This window comes from Sycon ciliatum, chromosome 13, assembly GCF_964019385.1.
Source record: "Sycon ciliatum chromosome 13, ocSycCili1.1, whole genome shotgun sequence".
NCBI lineage: Eukaryota > Metazoa > Porifera > Calcarea > Leucosolenida > Sycettidae > Sycon > Sycon ciliatum.
The window spans coordinates 4,239,907-4,259,445 of record NC_088655.1 but is presented as its reverse complement, the minus strand read 5'-3'; the positions used below and the strand labels follow the sequence as shown (position 1 = coordinate 4,259,445).

At 47.3% G+C, this 19,539-nt stretch overlaps 2 protein-coding genes across 2 annotated transcripts; one reads left to right on the top strand and one right to left on the bottom strand.

The window, feature by feature from the left end:
- Positions 1-476: 476 nt before the first annotated feature.
- Positions 477-9,307, bottom strand: LOC135830094 (uncharacterized). Its single transcript, XM_065342485.1, has 5 exons — positions 8,479-9,307; positions 6,433-6,575; positions 2,788-2,911; positions 2,008-2,183; positions 477-1,787 (listed from the first exon to the last, which is right to left on the bottom strand). The coding sequence occupies exons 1-5, from the start codon at positions 9,032-9,034 to the stop codon at positions 1,227-1,229; spliced, it is 1,560 nt and encodes a 519-aa protein (XP_065198557.1). The 5' UTR covers positions 9,035-9,307; the 3' UTR covers positions 477-1,226.
- A 6,324-nt stretch (positions 9,308-15,631) lies between these two features.
- On the top strand, positions 15,632-17,885 carry LOC135829708 (uncharacterized). The gene is made up of 2 exons (XM_065342100.1): positions 15,632-16,278; positions 16,945-17,885. Exons 1-2 carry the CDS (start codon positions 15,721-15,723, stop codon positions 17,212-17,214), a joined length of 828 nt encoding a protein of 275 aa, XP_065198172.1. The 5' UTR covers positions 15,632-15,720; the 3' UTR covers positions 17,215-17,885.
- Positions 17,886-19,539: the final 1,654 nt, after the last annotated feature.

The window sequence follows — 19,539 nt, the reverse complement described above, 5'->3', positions numbered from 1 at the left end:
AGTACAGTACACAGCAACGACTGGAGTGCGCTGGCGAATGTCCAGATCCAGTGTTGAGAAGACCAGGGGTTTCGGGCCTCGTGCAGTCTCCATGTATAGTACCAAGTCCATAATGGACTCTTGGTACTGCATGTACGACAGTCTGCCCCCCCCCCCCCCCCCCCCACACACACACACAAGCGTATCGTGTTTCCCCAAGTCCTGCTCGATTGCTGGAAAAATTGTAAGTCACACAAAGGGGCCTTTGTTGACCCTGAAGCAACAACGCAGAACTTCCAAAAGAGTTCAAAGACTGATACAAGATGTGAGTGATTGAAGCTCCTACCAGTTCGTTTTCTCGTAGATAACAAAAGACATGCCGGTACTACATGTAGTAGCAAAAACTACACGGGGAACCAGTTTGCATGCACTGATCTGTCCTTGGTCCAGCTCAATGCACCCTCTAAATCTAATTGCACACAACATCACCACACAAGCCACAAAGCATGTGGTTACTTGCAGTTGTCACCAGGGAGTCGCAAAACACAGCAAAACGTATTTTCACGACTCCCTGGTTGTCACCATCGTCATATAAAAAAGTAGAATAAGCTCGGATAAACTTTGATCTCAAGAAAAAAATATCACTTGTTCATAAAAATTGTCAGTGCTTCTTGAAACTCGGATGATGTTGGTTCATCTTTTAAAAAAAGGTTTCTAAATTGCAACATGATGGACGAGCGATGGACTCAATTTCATCTTAGAAATGCTAGAGTGGTAGATAACTAGAGTGCTACAGTGCTAGATGGCTATAGTATAGAGTCCTAGGGTACCTACATGTACAAGAAAATCGTTAACGCGGAGCTGAGAAGCACACTAGCAATACTGTCAGATCTGGGAAAAGAAAGCAATGGGGGTGGACCATCTGGCCCGGAGTTACATGTATTCCAGAACAAAGTCAAATTCGCATGCATCCAGTCCAGAAGACACTTCATATTAGATATCAAACACTCTGGAGTTAGTAAAATTTATGGTAAAGCCAATGGATATAGGAGGGGAAAACCCGATGGGATAAATCGTCATTCAGAATTATAAAAATAGCTCATTGGTAAAGTTCGGTACAGTAAGGAGCTGTGCCTCACATGGCGAACAGTCAGTATCTAAGGCAGGGCAAGATTGTTCCTTTCATTCGCCTACTAACTCCCACACACAGACACACACACATACCAATACACACACACACACGCGCGCTACGAGCGGGATGACCCGCAGATGGGGAGTTTTGGCGAGCTTCGATGAAAGGCCCTGGACTGGTGTAACCACGTGTCCATCATGCCCACCATGGAAGGGCTGGACAGTTTCATGGGATGCACAGCAGGTGTGTTATTGAACTCGTGAGCATCTAACCACGCTATAGTGCGAAACTGCGGCCGCCAGACGTTCACCTCTCCGACAAGGGTAGCAATCTTGCTGGGGTCTTTGGCAACGAGTAGCTCGCACATCTGGATAGCTATTTCCATCATAACATCCCATAGGACGTAGAGGCACTGCGTGAACTCGACGGACATGGCGGCGGGAACATAGCCGACGTCCACCAACCCGTGCACCACACACGCCGGGCAGCCAAGACGCTGTGCCCGCCGCTGCAGCCACTCACGCTTCATGCAGGGAAGTGCAGCCTGGACGGCTGGTAGTCCTATGGGCTCTCTCCAATGCACCCAGTTTGGTGAGTCGTTCCGGGATAGATCCATTGTCGCCGTGCCTTTGCGAGTGTTGGCCCAGATGGCGTCCGGATTCATTTGAGAGAGAAGCTATACGCGCAAAACAGAACACAAATGGGGAAACGGCGTTTAGAAACAATTCAACGACATCATTGTAATGATCATATGACATCACTGTATGCGTTTTATACTGAGTATCAAGCCAGCGTTTGTCCTGTCACTCAAGGCATCGCAAACAATGAAAAGTGACTATCAGGTGTGCTGTGACACCAGGACACCGCCTACCATCGTGTATAGCTGATGCACTTACCATAGGATAGTTGAGGAAGACATCATCACCAGCCCACAAGTAGCCATCATAATCCGGAAAAGCAGCTATAGCTCTGGCCAGGGCGCGGTGGAATAGGAAGCCATCTTGGATTTCCTCTCCATACACGCCGTGCCCAGGGTCTGCCTCCGGACCATAGAACACGATATCGGTGAAAACTGCACAGGATGGAAGTATGACACGTGATTGCGTGTGTATGTGTAAGAGTGCGAGAGTGCGAGTAAGAGACGGAGAGAGGGGAGAAGGAGAAAGAGAAAGGGAGAGAGAGAGAGAGAGAATCAGATTGAAAGGTACCCAAACAGTCAAAGCAGCCACAGCAAAAGCAACAGCATAGCTGCCCACAAAATTGACAGCAGTACAAGCAGCAGTAGAAGGACCAGCAGTAGTTCTAGGAATGGCAGCAGTACTTCAAAGACGTAGAAGCAGCAAAGGACCACGATAGTCAAAGCAGCAAAACACACAAAGCAATGAGCAGTGCCAGCAGCCCCTATGGTAACACAGTTGGTATCAGTAATATAATCAGCAGCACAGCAGCAGCAGCAACAGCAGCAGCAGCAACAGCAGCAGCAGCAACAGCACAGCAGCAACAGCAGCAGCAACAGCACAGCAGCAACAGCACAGCAGCAACAGGAGCAGCAGCAGCAACAGCACAGCAACAGCACAGCAACAAAGCAAAGCAGCAGCAACAACAGCAACAGCACAGCAACGGCACAGCAGCAGCAACAGCAGCAGTAGTAGGCGCTCAGCAGCAGCTTTACCTACCTTTAGAGTAGAGCTGCTTGACTTTAGGTACGTTTTGGTAATACACCCAGTTGAAGATAACAATTAGCAGAATGCGCCGACAATTTGCCTTCTTCTCAACGGGAGGACTTGAGAGCTTTTGAGCCTGGGATCAAACAACACACACAGAACATGCAAATGGCAAGAGCACAAAGACTACAGCACTCAAACGGAGAATGAATGCATAGCTATACATGTATGTAGATAAAGAAAATATCATAAAATAGATATGCTGGGATGACGACTACACCATAGCTCAGTCGTTAGAGCATCGCTGGCCACAAGCGAAGGTCCCTGGTTCAAGTCCTGGTGGTGACAGTCAATTTTTCTTCAGACTTTTCCCATTTGTCTCTTTCCCTCAAACCAGTTAAAGGGGAACTGTCACCAAAACATTTCTTTGTCTTATCTTGTAGTTCTTTGGCTCCTGATCACGATGGTGTTATCCGTTTTTCTCTGCGATGGCTGGAAGTGGGTGAAAACTTGAAAAGAGGGTGCCCAAAATTGTCCCGAAGTACCGAGTGACGTCACGCCGGACTTGACCTCCACGTGTACATTCGTCGTCAAAAACGAAGTCCAGCCCGTGTGCTGGTCGATCGAGCTAGCTGTTCCAATGTACGGTGCACGTGTGCCTTTTGAACTGTAACACAGATGGGTACGTCGTACCGAAGGAGAATGCCAAAGAGGCAGAGACCCATGTGCAGCTACACAGCCAAATCAAAGTAAAAGGCAGCTGAGCTGTCACCTTTTTGACTTCTTCCGCGAGGATCTAATTAATTAGTAAGTTTTATTTTGTGAGCACGGAAGTCGTTGTTGTTTTGAACTTTTCGTGTGAGGAACAACACGATGATGAGTGCGTATGCAGAAAACAGTACTCCTCCGGCCGGCGATAACACCACCAACCCGAGCCCCAAAGGAACGCGATGTAGGTACGTGAAGGCGATGTTGCTGAAGATGCAGATGACAAACTCTGACGTCTTTCATTTGAGAGCCGGGTGGGCAACACCGCCACCTTCGATACAACGACATAATTTTCAAGTACGAGGTACGTGTGTCACACTAACAGCAAACAAACATCCTTCGACTCCTTCGTAATCACAAATAAAACAAAGAGCTGGAGCTTCGTGGAGGAAGTACCAGTGCGACAAACTGCTGTCGACTTTTGTTCATTTTGTCCCTTTTTGGCGTTCTCATTGTGTACAACGTACACATCGAGTGTCCGAGTTCAGAAGGCAAGCGTGCACCGTACATCGAACAGTTGGCTCGATCGACCAGCACACGGGCTGGACTTCGTTTTTGACGATGAATGTACGCGTGGAGGTCAAGTCCGGCGTGACGTCACTCGGTACTTCGGGACAATTTTGGGGACCTTCTTTTCAAGTTTTCACCCACTTCCAGTCATCGCAGAGAAAAACGAATAACACCATCGTGATCAGGAGCCAAAGAACTACAAGATAAGACAAAGAAAATTTTGGTGACAGTTCCCCTTTAACAAAAAAATAGATTATTCTCATTAGGCCAAAACAAATAATGACCTTGTTTCCGGTCGCCCGACCGGGCCACTTTTTCCCAAATTCGGAAACTTTTTTGGTCCCAAATGTATACAAACGGTGGCAATGCCATGTGTGCAAGTGCACTCAATGAGTCATAACTCAGTCAAATCTCAACCGAATTCCACAATCGAAACACCTACAAGGTAGCAGAGATTCTCAGCTGTCGGCTCAAAAACCTCCGGGGAAGATACGAGCTAGAATAATGGAGCTGGAAGGACTCGAACTGTTTGCTTGATTTCTCAGGATCTACGAAAACAGGAATACACCACATGCTGTACAAGAACAGTGAGTCAGTCAACTTTGACATTGATCCTTGCCATGATATATGTACAATGTACATGTGTAGGTGCCCTTGTCCATCAATACCACAACGATTGAGGAACCAAAAAAAAGTATCCAAAAAAGTTTCATTCCGGCCGACCGAGTCTCCTTTTTGAGGGGTTGCCGACCGGAAACAAGCCTATTTTTTGTTTTGGCCTTAGGATATCTCAACACAAACACAAACACAAAACACTCTTCGCTGCATATGTCATCGACTTTTGAAAAGTTGATGACGTCAGCAGCAAAGAGACCATGATATCTTTATTGTTTGAGTGGAGGTATCCTGAAGGGTAATGTGTAAATGGCTGCAAAAGAGTCTACGAGTGCTTAGATTAGAACAAAAATAGCTCATACCAAGAGTAAAGTGAAACTCTGATACAAGACGCACAACCATGGGCAACAGGAAAGTGTGCACTTAATGGGGTATTCACACGACAGGCAAATCCACGTGCACCGGAAAGTTGCTATGGTATTTTACCCGTGAACGAGAAACGTGGCTGAAAGTGGCTGAAAAGTGCAAGCGAGCTGGGGGCCCACTTTCAAGATAATCGTGGCGTGCATGAGTACATTTACACCAAAAAGCGCGAAACAAGACTTGATTTTTTACGCGGCTCTTTAAATAAAGCATGATAATTATTGTATGCGTGTTTTGAAAATTTGAAATACCCATGGCTACTGGTCGGTAAAGCATTCAAAAATGCAAACGTGTCTGTCGTCGAGTGCAGCTGTGTGAATCCACACAGTCACTTTTCTCGTATGTCACTCCCTGTAAAACGTGCAAGTGCCTGTCGTGTGAATACCCCATAAACAAATTTCACGGTTCGCGTCAGACTCGGCTAGAGGCCAAGTTTTCCGCATCAGTAGGAACGCCACCACCCTTCAAGAATCAAGGCGCAGATGCAGCTCCTAAAGCGGTGGGAGGTGAGTAGATCAGCTCACCAGCAAGTGTTCAAAGACCGAAACTCCGATTCACTAAGTGTGCACTTAGTATGCGAGGTGTTTCTTATCCTAACATACAGTAGAAGTCGTCCAGGCGACCACCATGATGTCGACCACCTTTCCTTGAGGACCAGGAACACAGGACCAAAGAGTATCACTCCCACTACAGGGGCGTTGCTGGTCCCCCTTTTCGGGAGGGGGTGCACGGCCACATTGAATGTATGTGTAGGATGGCTGGTGCATGTCATTCATGGTCATAACGTGCATGTGGAACATAGGTCGAAAGTTTTAGGGGGGTGGGTGCACGTGCCCATGCGAGCCACACGCCTGCACTAATACGACCCAGGAAAAGTAGACCACCCGTACACGGGACCACATTTCGGAACTCCCGTGAGCGGTGGTCTTGGACAGGGGTGTTTTCATGGTATTTCAGCGTGGAAAAATAATACCAGTACAGACTCCGGACAATGTCCGTACAAAGCAGGGGTATGTCTTATCAGAGGGCGTACTAGGCAGGTTCCATTATATACATGTACCGTAATGGGATGTCACCTAACCGCAGTAAGGGACTTCATGTGAAACTCAGAGTCGAAAAACAAGTTTCTCCCTCCCCCCCCCCCCCCCCCCCTCTCTCTCTCTCTCTCTCTCTCTCTCTCTCTCTCTCTCTCTCTGTCTCTGTCTCTGTCTCTGTCTCTGTCTCTCATATGTGCTATGCATTTCTTGAAATTATCTTCGGCCCAAGAGGATTAAACTCGGAGTACGGATTACATGTAAACCTTTGGTCCTTTAATCTGAACTTCAAAAGGATTAAGCTAACCTTTCTAGCAGCGACTGACGCCAGAGCATCCTGCCGACTGCTGCTGAGGAATGTCGACCAGCCTGCACAACAAAGTTCCGGTAGTCTTTGGCTCGGACACTTCAGGGTTTGTTTTGCTTTCGGAGGCCACTTGCTTCCAACACCTGCCGCAGGAGCAAGAAACAATGTACACTCATATCCGAACCCATAAGGTACGGGCACTTCGGTTTAGGGGGCACCCTTCCGGAGAATTTTAGTGGAAACACTACAACAAGTACTCTTTTGTCACTTTTTGTTGAAATAGTGACGTAATACTAGTATGCCATATCTATGGGCTTTCCACATCAACATGTACGTGATTCGGAGTCACGGACATTTCAAAGCTACGTGCAGTGCTTGGTCACGGACCGCCCGAATAAACGACGTATGAGTGTACATGCATGTCTATAAACCGAGTTCTTCCTATAACAAAAACGAAGAAAACCCACTGAACTGAAGGAAGCACTGCAAAAACAACAGAAGTTTACAGCAGGGACATAACCAGTGAGTCCTGATTCAGACCATTCCACAGATCGGAGACAAGCATTTTTTTCGCTAGGTGTAAGGGTGCGTTTGATTGGTCCGGCCCAGAATGGGATCATTTAGAACAGGCGTGTTTGATTGGTCCGACCCAGAACGGGATCATGTGGAAAAGGCGCGTTTGATTGGTCTTCTGGAATATTCAGAATATGTGGTGAGGACAGGTATGAGTCGTACAATACTGCTGACTGCAGACATGTACAACTGCAGTGATGCAATGTGAAATGGTCCAGGGTCAGACGCCAGCTTTGCACTTTCAGTTGGATTTCATCTACAGTCCATTCGTAAAAAGATGATCTCTGGCTCTGGACAGCTGTCGTATTTGGCGATTTTTAACGATCTTATCGTACATGGTGCAGTTTTTTATTTTTTATTTTTATTTTTTTTATTGGGAACACAGCCCTACAAAGAGACATGTGGAGACAAACACAAGACAAGACACAGGGGATGTAGGGACGACGTGCCGATGTACAGGGAGCAACTCGACCGACCAGGGGTCTCGGCGTTAGCGTTGCAACCTGGCATCGAAAAAAAAGGGGGGGTGCATGGTCAGGTAGCAAAAATAATAATTTGGTGCGAGAAAGGGGCGCTAGTATTGCACCAAATAATATAAATTAATACGTGTAATGACTAAACCAGAAGGGAAAATGAAGAAAGAGGACAGTAATCATAACAAGCAAGTAGTAGTAGAGAGGTAAATACTAAATGGGTCTCAAATCTCAATATCATCGTCACAGGTACTGTGTGGACCACAGCCATCTCTTTCGGATAGTGCCGTGGAATTCGTCCAAGGGAAGGTAAAGTTATCGATCCTTGAACAGCTAGTGCTTTCATAGGAAAAACGCGATTTTTGCAGGAGTTGACGTGGGGCGGCATTCAGGCAGCGTCGTGCTCAAAAGGTTAACTCGGATACTGAACCAGTAAATATAATTAGAATAGAAGAAATCACATAGAAACAAGTCATGAATCAACAATCCACCACTGCACCAAAATGATAAGCAGTCAGAAAGTGCGATTCCTCATTGGTCCCACCATAACCTTGAAGCTTCCAAGCTTGAAGGCTGTTGGTTTGCGCACTGGAGATGTGTTAGAACTACAGTGCTGGCAACTGAAATCCGACCCCCTGAGCGGTGCGCTCGCATCGTAACACTACGAAATAGAGGCCGCTAGAAAGTGAACGCACCGCCCAGGGGGTCGGATTTCAGTTGCCGGCACTGTAGGTGTCAGGTCTTTGAATGTCTCAGTAGCCTGTCAGTATTGTGCCCTGTTATCGCACTTTCTGACTGCTTATTATCGTGTTACAGTCGTGGATTGTTGCTTCATAACTGGTTTCCATGTGATTTCTTCTATTCCAGTTACGGACATATCAAGTTATGGCCAGTGCCCAGTCCCGGACAGACCCGATAGTAGATACACGATTGAAGCACTGCGTTTCACAGTGTATCGGGATTCAACCTGACAACTACTACTATTCATGCCACACCGTACCTGGTCTTTGGCGAGTAATTGTCGCTGTTGGTCCGATGTGCCGCTTTGTACCGATCTTAGGCGTGATGGTGGGCACGGCTTGCTGCCGGCGCTTAGAAGGTACAGCAAGTCTCCTGCGGGTAGCGGTGGTGATAGGAGCTGGCGTTGTTGTCGCCTTTGCTGTAGGCAGTGCTGTGCGTGCTCGTGGGCTCGTAGTGCGGAGATGCCGGTGCTGCACGGTTGCTGGTGGTACTGTTGTGCGGCGGCGTGCAGTGCTGAGAGCATTGAGTCTCCTCGGCGAGCTATCCACACCCGTACGTGCCTCAGGTCTAGTCTTGCCTCTCAGGTGTCTGCTAGTCTGCACGTTCTTCTGTCCTGCTTGGACACGAGCAACGAGTGGATGGCCTGGATTCCTTCCAGATTTGGTACGTTCATTTATTAAGCTTAATTTCATAGCAGCCACCATAGGTCTTCGCCTCCGTGATACAGTGGGACTGTGAATACTTGTGAATAGAAAGAATACGAGTACCACGCCGCAGAACAACACGGACGCGACGAGCTGTCGTTGACCGACCATCAGGTTTGCTTGTGTAGGGCTACCGCCAGGATTGCAACTAGCTTGCAGCAAAACTGCCAATGCAGAATCCAAAGCGATCCCCTTTCTGCCAATTATAGTTCACATAATTCTACATTGAAAGTGGTGCACTGAGCAAGATTGCAGCTATTACTAGCAGACCACGCGCTTGCACACACGGCCACTGAATGCCAACTCCATCCTTTACCAAACGCACAGCAACAAGCCCGAATGCAGAAAAAAAGCGTTCTGGACGAGGAAATACTGACAGTCTGTAATCCATTCTTTCATTCCTTTCATGCTTTCAGCTTTGGTTTTGCCACTAAAAAAACGACGTCATGTCAGCCCCATGGGCCATGGCCCATGACATGACATAACACATAACACGTACACACGTAGTCTACACGTAGATCTACACATGCACTGCACTGTGCAAAAGTGTGCATGTGACACACACACATGCACTAGCACTGTGACACATGCACAGTCAGACGCACACACACACACGCACGCACGTAGCTAGATGAGCTACCAGAGTACCGGGTCTACCATGTACAGACTCAGTAGATATTGGTTATCGTGCCCTTCTGATTTTTCACATTTTATCACTATAAGTATAACTATAGTATAAGTATAACCGGTACTCGTATATCACTACAGGCGATTTTCAACTGCGCGTGTCATACATACACATTATACATGTGTGGGTACTCGATCGCGCTAATGTAGCATACTGATACATGATGCATGCTGCTGCACCTTCCCTAGTCTAGAGTGAAGAACTTCTTGGCCCCAAGGCATCATCCAGGAAGCATCAGGCCAGAATACACTATGAAAACACACATGCGGCTCCAAGTCGAGACATCAATGCCTCACACTCTTGTGTTGCTATCACTATAGACGATATTTTTTCTGTACAAGGAGGTGTTTTGAATTGTGATTCTGTATCCTTATAGCCGATTTATCGCTACATCCGATATATTGGTTATAATGATATTTTCATTTTGTATCAATATAGCCGGTTTATCACTATGTCCGATGACTTTATAACCGATATCCACTGTACCATGGTCTACGTGTTACCAAAAGTACATATTTTTAAAAGATATTGATTTTGTCACTAATTACGGTATGCCACATTTCTATGCAGAATGAGCGCAGTTGCGCCAATTTAGCCCTATAATTTAAAGATCTGTCTATTCTTATTATTCTTTCATTCAACACCATACATGTAGATGTACATGTATGCCTCCACTGATGAGCTCACTGAGGAGGAGCGAAACAGCTGTCTGGAGGGTCATTGTCAATATCAATCAAAATTGGACAGGGTGAGAACACCCCCCCCCCCCCCCTCGGCCGGCTCTGGAGATCGATCTGGATGACCAGAGTTAGCTCGTATCCGGAGGAAGCCTATGGCCTTGACAATGTCTAAGTGTTCGATGCTCCGTCGACAAGGAAAGTGGCAGTTTACAGTTTCCATCACAGGAGCTCCGAAATACTCATATCATGTACATGTACATGTAATATCAACTGCTCTCAAGCTCAATTTTCATTTTTTTAGATATATTTTAATTATTTTTTAGTTAATTTACTTGAAGTAGCAGCAAACAAGCCTTCCTTGTTCGTCAGGTGTACATGTACATGTAGGTGAAATTTATAAGAGAGTATAATTTTCGCAGCTGACACCCTGGAAGATCAAGATGTACAGCAGCTGTAGTATTCATTGTATGAATGCTGCTGGAGAATACCGTTGAAAGGTCCGGATACTTCTTCATGTATTATAACATTGTACATGTACTGTACTGTACGTCAAGGATGAAGGGAAGGCATGCAACATTCAATGGGCGGTACACCGCAGGGCAGCGGCCTACAGCAACAAAAGCAAAAGGTGCAACCTGTGCCTGGCGGAAAAATTGGCAATCGCGCTAGCACACAAGCACCTCTCTCTCAACAAGAGGAGTGAGCTTGTGTCAAAGTGTCGCCACGAGATTAATACAATCATGTACTACCTTCGGAACTTCAAACCATCCAGCCATCAAGTAAGAGACAACTGGCTCCAGTGGTTGTCACCTTTCACCACTGCTGTCATTCGCACTTTTAGATTTGCCCCATGATGCAGTCATTAACGCTTTGCACTGCCACCATTCACAACTTTAGATTTGCGCCATGATGCAGCCATTTACACTTTGCTTTGTGAGTATATAAACCAATACTGATCCAGATTTCTCATTACTGTTTTGTGATGATCGCTTAGTGCGTGAAACTCGGAGTTAAAACACTTTCTCTGTCCTCATATTGTTTGAACCAGCTCTGCCTCTCGGTATTGAGCACTCTCTTTGACAGCCTGGAACCTCTCTGTTTTGCTGTACGTCATTGAGGCTGATGTATTATTATAGCGCTGCCGCACACGATTTTTCAGTGCAGGGTTGTGGAGTACTTTTACAAGTGGTGGCCGTTGCTATCTGGGAGCGAGGGCAAACTATTACTAGCTAGTACAATCATGTATGTAGCTGTTGTTGTCTAGTGCAGTGTTGTCTAGTACAGACTCAGTGTTGAGGCAAACGAAGTGACTGTGAGCAGACAACGTTGTTTTCTGTACAAGTACAAAGAGGGACTGGGCCAGCTATTAGTAACCAGTGTGTCTGCTGTGCAATAATTATGGGTATTGTTGTCGGGTTAGCAGCTGAAGTTCTCATCGATGTGGCTGTTGAAGCCGTCGCCGAAGTGGCCATTGACGCCACTGTTGAGGTTGCGGCCGACGTGGCCGCCGAAGCAGTAACCGCTGCGGGAAGCGACCTAGCAGCAGTGGGAGCTGATGTAGCAGCAGCGGCTGCGGCTGAAACCGTAGCAGGCGATGCAGGAGCGGCTATAGCGGAGACAGCTGCCGAGGTGGCTGTCGAATCAGGAGAAGCAGCCGGCCAAACTGCGGCGGAGAGTGCAGTCGAAGCGGCCGTCGAAAAGGCCACCCAGCGCGGTGCCTCAGAAATCGTTAAGAAAATCGCCAGAACCGTTGTCATCTCGTCGATGGTGGAGGAGCTGATGCGTAACACGCTGAAGATAGCGTGTGCGCTAGGCGCCAAAGCAACCATCACAAAGACACTGGGTCTGATCCATGCTGGAATGAACGATGCCAGAGACAACCTGACCGAATGGAACAAACAGATCAACAAAGCCATAGAGCATGGCAAGCTTCGCGAGCAGCAAACGCTTCCTGACGGCGTCAAACTTTCCCAGGGAAAGCTGTTCAGTGCGGAGATGAACAGCAAAGTGGAGGAATTCCTTAAAGCCGTTCAGCCAAGCATGCTGAAACTGGCAACGGTGAGCAAGAGGGAACGAAGTCTTGGAAAGATAGTGGACGAGCTGAGGCACGTCAGATCCGCGTTCCTCAAGGCTGCCATTTCCTTCTTGTTTGTTGTGGAGACGTGGGATAGAAAGGACACGGACATCAAATCGCAGGCAGGTGTCGACTTTCATCTCCAGAAATTTGCATCCAACATACGAGCAGTCCAAGACTACGTCATATAAGACCGCTCTGACAACACTCCGGAGTCTCTGTCCAACCAACCTAGCCAGAGGAACAGCGGGAGAAACCACATTACCAAAAGGCGGCCAAGGCTCGTACATGTATGTGCATCAATTCTTCAGCGAATGACGTTTGAGCCACTGCATGTATTCTGATTGCGTTGTTATGTAACCTTACTCTATGTTCAAATGGATATCTTTGGATTTTCGCCTCACCCCCTTCAAGCGGCATTTTAGCATGCGTTCACAGCTACGCCGTTACGGTAGTACATGACATGCAGTATCTATCACAATAACTGTGCAGCAAAGTAATGCGTTCGCTCCTGCTTTTCTGGTCTGAAGGTAGTGATGGACTATGGGAATGCTTGTTTCTCCCGACATCTGTGTGTGTGTGTGTGGTGTACATGTACATGTAAATACTATTGTGCAGTGTACACCTGCGCGAGCGTGGGTACGTGTGTGTGAATATTTGACCTGTTAGGTGTCTTTAAGGGTGAAGATTCGAATTTCCTCGCTCCAGCATTTACCCAAAGGAGTGTCCAGTGTATCGCAAAAATACATGACATGCACTATTTTATTTGGCGGTGGACGTTGTTATCACTTCTCCTGTGCCATGCATTTTGTACATGCATGTGCCGGTATTGTATTGCTTGTATTTTACATGGCAAGTCAAACGGGCAATCATGCCCAATGTTATGATGACGATGGAAAGGGAGAAAAGATGAAGAACAAGATTAGATAACCTGGATTTAGAGGAGTGAAGAAAACAGTGAGTCTGGGGGTATTAAATCATAATTTTCGAGATAGTGGTAGCGACTTGGGCGATGATATCATAAGAAAAGTGTTTGCCCCCACACCGGAGTTCGAGCTTTTCCGCCGACTTGACTGGACACTTGACTGCCTCACGACTGCCATCTAGAGATTTTGCGGGGTCGAATGTTCGATGGACGTATCGAACATTCGACTCGGCAAACCTGTATGAAAACATTTTAATTGAGCTTGAGTTGGCCGAGGAAGATTGCGTGTGAAGAGCACCACTTGCATTGCCCTCCAGGCCAGGGATCACCAGGGATACAAACTTACAAAGACGCTCCGGTTCCGGCGCGACCAACACTTCGTGAACATCAGATAGCAGCGTGAGTCTGTGTCGCTCGGGGGCGGTGAGAACAGACGTCGAGGACCCGGCCTCAGTCATTCATTCGCACGGTCCCAACCCATTGTATGTAGGCTTGCACGGAACGCTGCCAGCTGCTCAGGCTACTGCTGTACTGTTGAGATTCAGAGAGTTGTCGGCGTATCTCGCTATGGAGTATTTGTGGCAAAGGATCCACTGCCACACTATCTATCGCTGTACTGTACTGTAGTATTTGCGGTTTTCCAAATACAGCGTTGCAGTACTGTATTGTAGTCAACATACCGGCAAAAGTCCGTGGAACTAAATGCTCAGAAAAACTCGCAGCAAGACGGTCACAAGTAATAGACCAAGTCCAGCTCCTGACAACTCGTACTCTGCATTCGAGTACTAGTACTCACTGATCAGTGATCAGACGTGTCGCTGCATGCACAACCGACCAGTGCCACTACGCCTATGATCATCTAAAAATACCCTTCGCGTCCGCTGTGCGCTAGTCACGGATAGTGCTGGCCGGCATCAGTGTAGAGCATGGTCACCATGGTCACGCTGGCCCATCCCAACTAGTTACTTCCAACGTTAGTCCGGAGCACGCTGACTCGCCTCCCCACCTGTCAGACACCAGCCAAACATCGCAGCCAGTTGTCAAGCTGCGTCGCTCCGCTGTCTGCCATCTACTGATCTAGGCCACACTATGCCATAGTCTAGACTCTAGTCGCAGTCTGTGTCTGCATGCAGTTGCAATGCATAATCAGTTCCAGAATTATCAGTTCCACAAGTATACAGTCATGTAAGCAGTTCTACATGTGCATGTACATGCACCCACTTGTCCAGATATGCGTGATAGAATGGTGTCTGTATAGCTCGCGTTGGGCACCCAATATACCCTCAACACGGTGGGGTGAAAAGGATCAACCAACGCGCGATATCTAGGGAAAATGTGTGACTTGATTTGCTTACCGGTAGTAGATGGGCAGACTACTGTGTCTACACACCACAATCGTGCTGGTGGAAGAGGGAGGTTTGGGGTGGACACACGCCAGGGTATCCACAGCTTCTATCTTGCTAGATGGAACATTTGTACAACAGGCAGGATTTAGGTGTTTCCGCAGGGCCTTTCGAAGAATGTTAGCATGTAATCGCCGTAGCTAGCGCAAAGGTGCATGTATGTATGGGCTGCATGTAACACGTCAATGCATGACATCATCCCCAATGTTCCAAATACAGTACTGTAGTGAATAAGTATAGTGTACGCATGGACGCAAAGAAGAAGGCGTTATCAGCATGCAGTGCACTAGCGGCGCTGCGTGCCCGTAACAAACTGAGTAAATACATTTCTGTTAACATGTTGTGGAGACAGCACATAGCGACAGCGCGTGAGGCACGTACGAAACAAGCACCGCCTGACAGGACTGACCCCGAGTGTCCATCTGCACCCTGACAACTACGTACATGGGTGACAACTGCTTAATTAAGTTAAAACCAAGGTCGTACAAGAGAGATTTGAAATCACCCTAAATACCGTGGACTATTATCGTTACTACACGGAAACCTACTCATCAGAAATGATTGAAATACTGTATTGTAATGCATTGGCATTGTTTATTTTCGGATTCTCCAGAGGTAAATGGATACCTATCTTGGGAGTCTCTCCAAACCTAGATATGATTCAATCCTAATCTGTGCTAGTCTGTGAGTATCCATCACTGTGCATTGGATGCCAGCATGCATGTTAGCCATTACGGTACTATCGCTTCACGGGTAAGCACTCAGTAGAGACTCCCCATGATCAGCAGAATCTTCAGGCTGTCATCCAGAACAGGTGCTGCTTCGGCTGCTACTGCTACTGGTGCTACTGCTACTGCTGCTGCTGCTGCTACGGGTGCAGAGCAAAAACATATAAAAGCGATCCACAGCAGGCCTAACAGCACTGCAGAATCGAAAGAACACTCAAACTTCTTCCTAAACACATCTACTGGCTCCATAATTCTACTTTCGGAGTTCAATTTGTATTCAGCAACACTGTCTGACGACCATGGCACCTCTACAGTTTGCATCGGTGTCGGCTGTTGATCAAGTGCAGCAACATCAGGCATACCCCGGCCTAGCTCCGAACGCAGCAGCATCCACAGTGCTACTCTTCTCGGTGATGCTCCGAGCTGCGCTGTACATCCGTGACGACGGGGAGCTGAGAGTGAATGCCAGCCAGTGTCCAGGACAACAGTATCCGGAGACAAACCGACTTCAACGCTTCTGCGGTCCGCCGGCAGGTGCTGCAATGGACACTCAGGTCAGCTCCATCTGCAAGTACATGTCCCACGATGGCGAGTTCCTTCTGGCTATGGACCTGACTACAGGTATGCTGACAACTGTCCAGACACAACTGCAGAGTCGCGCTGCAGAACACGGTATTTGCGTTCAGTTCGAAGAGGTCGCGATGCCAAGCAGCAACCCTGGTGCTGTACCAGGACATGGCGACTCCGTGCAGCTCGTTGGATTCGCAGACGGACGAGATCAGCACCCAGTGGTACTATCAGGTAGACCAGTAACGGAGATGGACATTTGTCGGACTGGTGTTGAGCCCTTTATGCAGGTGAGAGACTGAACCCTTTCACACACAAAATTCTAGAAAACCTAATTCGAAGTTACAATGTCATGTAGATGACAACGTTAAACCAGTACGGAGCGGTGCATACCAAGACATAAACCAAGGGCCATATGCTCGAGCACTAAGTCAAGAGACCGAGTCTTCTTAGAGGACGTTCGCCTGAAATCATCAATGGGAAACGCAAATACATCAAGCTCGAGGTTGCCTTAAAATTGTCATGCCCAGCTCGTTATCAAGGACATGTAGTGTGTGTCAAACTATGTAGTAGCGGTCTTCACGTGGCAAAAATGGCACTGAGTCTGAGGCTCATTCCTCCACTGTAGATTAGTCGAAGGGATTATTACAACCCCATACACCGGTACATGTACATTGACGCTTCGAAATGTTCAATTATTGGGAGGCCTGTCGGATTCGTGAAAAACACCACATTGTATGGACAGCGATAGTGTTGGAAAGCTTATGCTGCGCTGGCCAAAACCATAAAGTGTCCAATGCATGATCGCACAATGTCCTCCATTCCCATCATGCCAGATTATCTACTGTCTACTGACGGTCCACTGTATTGGTAAAATGTGTTTAAAAACACACGAACACTATGCGTTCAAAAGTCAAATCTGATGCATGGTTCGTTTCATTCTCCCCAACTCGCAGGTGACCAGACGCGACGACAACACTATGGCCGAGGCTCGCCATTTCGTCATCGTCACTCCAGGTGATGTCATCAGACACTCCGCTAGTCAGCACCGTCCAGAACAGCAGCAAGAGTGTGGCGATCAGATTCGTTCCTCGTATCCGTTGTTGTGGAGTTCAGATACAGTGTGTGCTGACAGTGAGGATGATGGTAGTGACTATGATCTGGATGATGATAATGAAATGGAGATGGCAAACGAGAACTCGATCGTGTTTTCTAACACTACATAGCTACGTGGATTGTAATACACGTACATTGTACAATGTCCATGCACATGTTCATTATGTACATCGTATTCCGTAGTCATGCACTTCTACATTCGCCCTTAACCTGCTGTTGCACAGCGCTCCGGTTAATTCGCATTCCAGTGTCGTGCCAAACACATCATTGGCCATATTGCTCCGTTGTTATTGAGGGTCCCTAAACTCAAACATGGTCTCTTTGCTGCTTACATAACTTGAAATGTTCATTAATTTTAGAAAAGTGACTGAGAGTGACTAACAATATAATAACAACCTTCCTGTTAGAATCCCGAAACCATTTTTGTTTTACTATTATCATCTGTGCAGTATGAAACAGACGCCTTCTGCCATGATTTCTTCCATCACCTAAACTCAACATTTTACTTGGCATAACTGCAGACTCTTGGTTCTCCAAACTAACCACTGTTGGTTCTCTAACGGCTTGGCTTACGTTAGTTCGTCTCACGCACACTACAACATGTAATGAGGCTTGTTCTACTTGTTTTACACCATGCTGCATAACACATTCCTCAGGTTGTGTAGACTCCACCTTAGCCTATTCATGTCTCACACAACTATTGTATACATATTAATCACTACCCAAAACGGTCTTCCAAGATGGGCCTGGCCTGAAAAGTTGAATAAAACTAAACTTTTGTGGAAGAATTGTATCATAGAGACCGGTTTGGGTAGTGGTGCATAATTGTGTTTGACCAGGAATACTATAACCAAGAAGAGTCCATAACCCCCCAGAGTGTGCAACTCGTGATCCTTCTCAGCACAAATCAGTGCCGCAACGAAATCCAAACTTCATACGTCATGTAGTGAGTAGCTATGACGAAATGGGAAGTTTGGCTCGGACCTACTTCGCCCGTTTGCCCAATTTGGGGTCTTTCTTTACGAATCCACGGCCAGGTATTGTACGTAACACGCCTGGAAAGGCTCAAGTTCACAAAGAATTATTTTAGAGTTGTCGAACAGTTTTCTCGTTTGAGTGTCTCTCCGATAAGAGAAGAACAATGGCCACTGTTGAACCTAAAGCAAAGCGCTCCCCATTGTCGCCGGAGTGCAGTGTGCAGTGCCAAAATGGGACTGAGGAGCAGGTTGAAGCACATGCACTTCGAAATCGATCGGGTCTTCATGCCGTGTGCCAAGAGCTATTTCCATCAAATCTTGTAAATCTATATCCATGCCTATTCTTGCTATCCCGGAGTCACGAACTCTCCCAATACAAGCTTTTCAGACAACGAGCAGAGAAACTTTCTTCAAATAAAAAAATTCTGTGACTGTGAAATCAAAGCCGTTCTGCTGACACTGCATAGCCCGTGGAGCAAACGTTTTACGTGACACTTCCGTGGCTTGCGTCAAAGCAACCTTCAACTTGGAACCCCCGCCGGATGTACCAGATATGCACATGGCCCCATCCGCCCATGCTTGCCCGGGGACCGGATGACGCAATGTTTGGATTTCGTTGCGCCAGACCCCAACCTGGAGTTGCACACTCTGGGGGGTTATGGACTCTTGCTATAACTTAAAGGGGAAGTCCGGTGAAAAATTTAAATTTCACAGTCCGTAGAGTTCGAGTCGCTGAGTCGAATGGTCTTTGTCCGAGGAGGCTGCGGCTTATGGTTCGTCAGATACGCCCAATCGAACATGTGCGAATTTGAGCGCGCATCACCCAGATCCAGGTGATGACGTCACAGCGTGCAGCCAGGTTGCCACACCATCTAGTTGTGTACAAAAATGGTCATATTCGGAGCGCGTTCGATTGGGGAACTGTTTGTCGCAGCTTCTTCGGACCAAGACCATTCGATTCAGTGTTACAAACACTACATACCCTGTGATTTTCAGCTCGGTAAACCTCGAGGTTATACCGTATTTTAGCCGTTTCCGAGTTGGACTTTTTCCGTCAGCCTCCACGCGCTGTGCGCTGCGTGCATGCAGTGCGTGCAGTGTGTTATCTAGCTAGCTGTGGTGCAGTCAACAAACTCATCACAGACGGAACTACTCCCGCACTGCCGTGCTGGGGTAGTATCTACAACAAGACTCGAGTCACAACTGACACAAGACTCAAACTAGTCAGCACACGGACTTGTCATGTACTACACTCGTATCAGTCGTATTGTACAGTCATGTAGTCAGAGAACGTGCGTTTCTCCTTGCCGGTGCCGGTGATTGTGCTTTGAGAAAGAAAATTTTAGTTTTCCGCTCCCGCCTCATTATTTTATGCTACAGCGATGCCGGAGTGCACAACCGTGACAAGTGACAAAACAGGGAACAGCTCCCGGACCTAGAACTGTCAGATTCCATAGC